Source organism: Penaeus monodon, chromosome 37 (genome assembly GCF_015228065.2).
Source record: "Penaeus monodon isolate SGIC_2016 chromosome 37, NSTDA_Pmon_1, whole genome shotgun sequence".
NCBI lineage: Eukaryota > Metazoa > Arthropoda > Malacostraca > Decapoda > Penaeidae > Penaeus > Penaeus monodon.
In genome coordinates this window covers 9,783,865-9,788,864 of record NC_051422.1, presented here as the reverse complement: position 1 = coordinate 9,788,864, position 5,000 = coordinate 9,783,865, and the positions used below count along the sequence as shown (strand labels likewise).

Genomic DNA, 5,000 nt, shown 5'->3' with positions numbered 1-5,000 from the left:
TTCATTTACTTTGGTATTGATTCATAGAATTATCTGTCATTTAGGTAAATACAGCTGCTGGGGAAGTACTGTATGAGACCATTGGCAATGTGGCAGCCCTAGATGGCACCTCAGTGTTACTTGATGTTTGCTGTGGCACTGGAACGATTGGTATTTCCCTAGCTGAGGTAAGCCTTATTTATGTTCATCAAATTATGTGGTACATGTTTTTAATATTTGGCCATCTTGAGTTGGACAGTACATGGTAACATAATATGTTCATAAGATTTGTTAGATTTGATGTTCTTGATGTAGTTTTGCTACACTCATTATTTGATATTTCCCTGCCCAAATAACTTATCATTTTATTTTTTCAGCGGTGCTTGAAAGTATATGGAGTAGAACTGGTGAAGAAAGCCGCAGAGGATGCAAGGTTTAATGCTGAAAATAATGACATCAAGAATGTTGTTATATATGAAGGGAAAGCTGAAGATCATGTGAAAACAATGGTAGAAAATTGTGAGCAATATGATACCATTGGTGTTGTAGACCCACCACGTGCAGGACTACGTAAGTAATTATTAAGTTGCCAAAGCCACAGGTTACTAATCAGGCACATATCTGATCCCAGAGCTATCTCAGGCTGATCAGCCTTCTGTTTAGGTTACATTACAGTTGCACTTCAGATAGCTAGGTGTAAGTAGCAACACATTAACATGTTTTCTCAATTTCTTGTGTAATTTTGAGCTATATATAAGATAAGATCTACATCATTATGCTCTAGTTAAGCTAAAATCTACATTATAGACTTGTTTAAAAACAGTTATGAATAAAGAGCAGTCATGAGAGTGTATTATTATCTAGGATGTTTTTATATATGACAGTAAATAATTTGTTCTAGTCTTTGCCATCATTTTGGCTTCAGAATATAGTCATACAAACAAAAGGTCAAGACAATCTTGATGTCCAGGTTTGGATAAAAAATGTGGTTGTTTAATATGTTTGACTCCCAGATGTAAAAAGTTAACAGTGAAGCATTGTGGTGGAAAATACAAGAGATTAGGATGTGTTACTTTTTTAACAGATGGGAATGTGGTCTGTGGCCTTCGTCGCTGTGAGAACATGAAACGCCTTGTGTATGTGTCTTGTGATCCAGCCAATGCATGCAAGAACTTTATCAACTTGGCCAGAGGGAAGAGCAAACAGTACAAAGGCGACTTCTTCATACCAATAAGGTATGGAACTTTCATAGTTCAAAATTCTCTTTTGTTTTCTTTTTTGTTCATCATGCACCTATTAATTATTCATTAATTTATATGTTTGTTTAATTATTTTTCTTGTTGTTGCTCTTAGTACTTCTTCATTCTCCTGAATGTACTTCTTATTGCATTGCAGGGCAGTTCCCATTGACCTCTTCCCACACACTCCTCACTTTGAGTTGGTTATTCTCTTTGAGCGATGGGATGAGTTGAAGTGGCGACGCATCATGGAAGGTAAGATTGATATATTTATGCGACATATTCTAGACAGAGATATGATTACTGCAGTTTCCAATACAGTGTTTGTTATTTTCACAGGTTTATATAGATTGGATGTCACAAAAGTATTTTTGTGAAGTGGTTAATAGCCAAACTTCTTTTGCAGGTGATCCCCTACCTCGTGATGCTGAGTACTTCAAACGCATTCCTTCTATCCATTATGATGCTAAAAAAGCTGATAGGGAAGGGAAGGTGAGTTGCAAATGGTTTATATATATATATATATATATATATATATATATATATATATATATATATATATATATATATATATATATATATGTATATATTTATTTATTTATTTATTTATTTATTTATTTATTTATTTATATATATGTTGTTTAGTTTTACAAGGTACAAGTCTATACCTTGTAATCTTTCATTCATTTCAAGGAAACAGCAGAAAGTAGCTTTTCAAATAAAATAAAACTTTGTTTGATTTTATTTGATTTTCAGGATATTTTCAGTCAGGTATTCTAGTTTTCTGGAATATTGAAAAATTAGTGTTAGTAAAACAAAATTTACTACCCATTTGTAACTTTTTTATAACTAATGATATATATTTTTTATGTATGGGAACAAGGATTTGTTTTTTTCTTCCCATGTGTATTTCTCTGTTATTTCAAGATTTCCCCTCAGTTCATGGTATTCAGACTTGTCACCTTTGTTCACCCACAGGGATAATCATTTAATTTTAATGATTGTTTTCTCTTATATTATCATCATGCATATAATATCTGTTCTTATACGTTGTGACAAATTTATGCCCATGGCCACTCTGTAAAGGTTAGAAGTTACGGGTTTTGAGTTTTTCAGTAGAGGACTGTGTAATACCCATCAGAAGGTGTGAGTGAGAATGGATGGATTTTTTAAAAGATCTCAGAAATTTTTAGGAAATGAGAGGGAGTTGCTGTTCCATTATCTCTAAAAGAGAAAATGTAATTGCAAAAATTTCATGATAAATCTTCCTGGACCAATGACTCCTTCAAGTTGATACTTTACCTTAAGGCATTATACTACCCATGGTCAGTTTGTTGCAAAAGGCACTGATAGGTTTAGGTCAAAAGGTAGTCTGGCTTATTGTCATGATGGCAACAAGATTATCATTGGATGTAGTGGGTTACATTTGCATAACAGTAGTGCCATTTACATTTATGGTATATAAAGTTGAGGAAAGTGGAGGACTGTTGAGCTGTGAAAAAATGTTGTTCAGAATATACTGAAAAGGAATATGCTTCTGTATTTTTAGCAGTCTGAATTGATGTTTTAAGGGTAATATATTTAAAGTGAAAAGAGAAAGAACCAGAACCATACTACAACTAGAATGAGTGGGAAGGAGAGAGAGAGAGAGAGAGAGAGAGAGAGAGAGAGAGTGAGAGTGAGAGTGAGAGTGAAAGAGAGAGTGAGAGTGAAAGAGAGAGAGTGAGAGTGAAAGAGAGAGAGTGAGAGTGAAAGAGAGAGAGTGAGAGTGAAAGAGAGAGAGTGAGAGTGAAAGAGAGAGAGTGAGAGTGAAAGAGAGAGAGAGAGAGAGTGAAAGAGAGACAGACAGACAGACAGACAGACAGACAGACAGACACACACACACACACACACACACACACACACACACACACACACACACACACACACACACACACACACACACACACACTGAAGAGGGGGGGGAAGGGGGAGAGAAAAAAGAGAAGACAGAGAAAAAAAGAGAAGAGAGAAAAAAAAGAGAGGAGAGAGCGAAAAAAAAGGAGAGAAAGAGAGGAAGAGAGAGAGAGAGAGAGAGGAAGAAGAAGAAGAAGAAGAAGAAGAAGAGAGTAGAGAGAAAGAAGAGAGGAGAGAGGAAGAGAGAAGAAGAGAGGTGAGAGAAAGAGAGAAGAAGAGAGGTGAGAGAAAGAGAGAAGAGAAAGAAAGAGAAGAAGAAGAGGAGAAACAGAAGAGAGGAGAGAGAGAGAAGAAAGGAGAGAGAAGAGAAGGAGGAAGAAGAGAGGAGAGAGGGAGAGAGATAGAGAGGGAGAGAGAGAGGAGAAGAGAGGAGAAGAGAGAAGAAGAGAGAGAGAGAGAGAAGGGGGGGGAAGAGAGAGAAGAGAGGAGAGGAGAGAGAAGAGAGGAGAGAGAGAGAGAAGAGAGGAGAGAGAGAGAGAAGAAGGAGAGAGAGAGAGAAGAGAGGAGAGAGAGAGAGAGAGAGAGGAGAGAGAGGAGAGAGAGAGAGAGGAAGAGGAGGAGAGAGAGAGAGAAGAGAGGAGAGAGGGAGAGGAAGAGAGAGAGAGGAGAGAGAGAGAGGAGAGAGAGAGAGGAGAGAGAGGAGAGAAGAGAGAGAGAGAGAGATAAGAAGAGAGGAGAGAGATTAAAGCAGAGAGGAGAGGAGAGAGAGAAAAGAGAAGAGAGAAGTGAGGAAGTGTGCGGTAGATGTTATTGCATCTACTTCTTGTACTGGTCTATATCTCTTTATGGAGTGATTGTTGTGGGTGTGAGTGCCTACAGGTATGGCTTGGTACTGGAGATCAACGGGGAAGCCAGAAAGCTCCCCAGTTGGCCAAGGACTGGGCAGTCCGTGTGTTGCAGCTATTGTCATGGATATCTGGAGAATAGGGGAATGCTCATCTTGGTTCTGGATGCTATGGCTTCAGTACCATTGTGCTGTGTAAGCACACAGAGAATGAGGGGAGCCTGCTGTCCAGTGAGCGAGGACATGACTGTGGGCCTGGTGTGACCCAATCTGGGAAACTATGCTGAACTTAAGATTGTGGGGTCATGCTGCTACAGGTACTCCCTACCATGCTGTTGCATGGTTGTCTGGATGATCGGGGAATGCTTATCTGTGGCTTAAGTACGTGTGCACTTTGTAAACTCCAAGAGAACAAGGGGAGCCCGCTGTCCAATGAGCGAGGACATGATTGAGGACCTAGTGTGACCCAACCTGGGAAACTATGCTAAACTTCAGGTGTGGGGTCGTGCTGCTGTAAAAGAGAGAGAGGAGAGAGAGAGAGAGGAGTGAAAGCGAGAGAGAGAGGAGTGAAAGCGAGAGAGAGAGAGAGAGACGAGTGAGAGAGAGAGAGAGAGAGAGAGAGAGAGAGAGAGACAAGTGAAAGAGAGAGAGAGAGAGAGAGAGACGAGTGAAAAATAGAGAGAGAGAGACGAGTGAAAGAGAGAGAGAGAGGAAGGAGTGAAAGAGAGAGAGAGAGAGAGAGAGAAGAGAGAGAGAGAAGAGAGAGAGAGAGAGAGACAGTAAAAGAGAGAGAGAGAGGATTTTAAAGAGAGAGAAAGAGACTAGTTGAAAGAGAGAGACTAGTGAAAAGGGGAGAGAGAAGAGAGAGAGAGAAGAGAGAGAAGAGAGAAGAGAAGATAGAGAGAGAGAGGGGTGAAAGAAGGAGTGAAAAGAGAGAGGAGTGAAAAAGAGTAGACATGAAAGAAAAGAAAGAAAGGGAAAAGGGGAGACTAAAAAAGGGGAAATAGAGAGAGAGAGAAAAAGGAACTATTTAAAAGGAATTT

General features: G+C 39.2%; 1 protein-coding gene across 4 annotated transcripts in view; it reads left to right on the top strand.

The window, feature by feature from the left end:
• LOC119596153 (tRNA (uracil-5-)-methyltransferase homolog A-like) overlaps positions 1 to 5,000 on the top strand; it is a 26,410-nt gene that overhangs the window by 13,169 nt on the left and 8,241 nt on the right. For all 4 annotated transcript variants that reach the window (XM_037945325.1, XM_037945324.1, XM_037945326.1 and 1 more), the window contains exons 11-15: positions 45 to 167; positions 357 to 549; positions 1,064 to 1,214; positions 1,375 to 1,472; positions 1,624 to 1,709. In XM_037945325.1, coding sequence (XP_037801253.1) covers positions 45 to 167; positions 357 to 549; positions 1,064 to 1,214; positions 1,375 to 1,472; positions 1,624 to 1,709 — 651 coding nt within the window. The remainder of the gene's footprint in view (positions 1 to 44; positions 168 to 356; positions 550 to 1,063; positions 1,215 to 1,374; positions 1,473 to 1,623; positions 1,710 to 5,000) is intronic.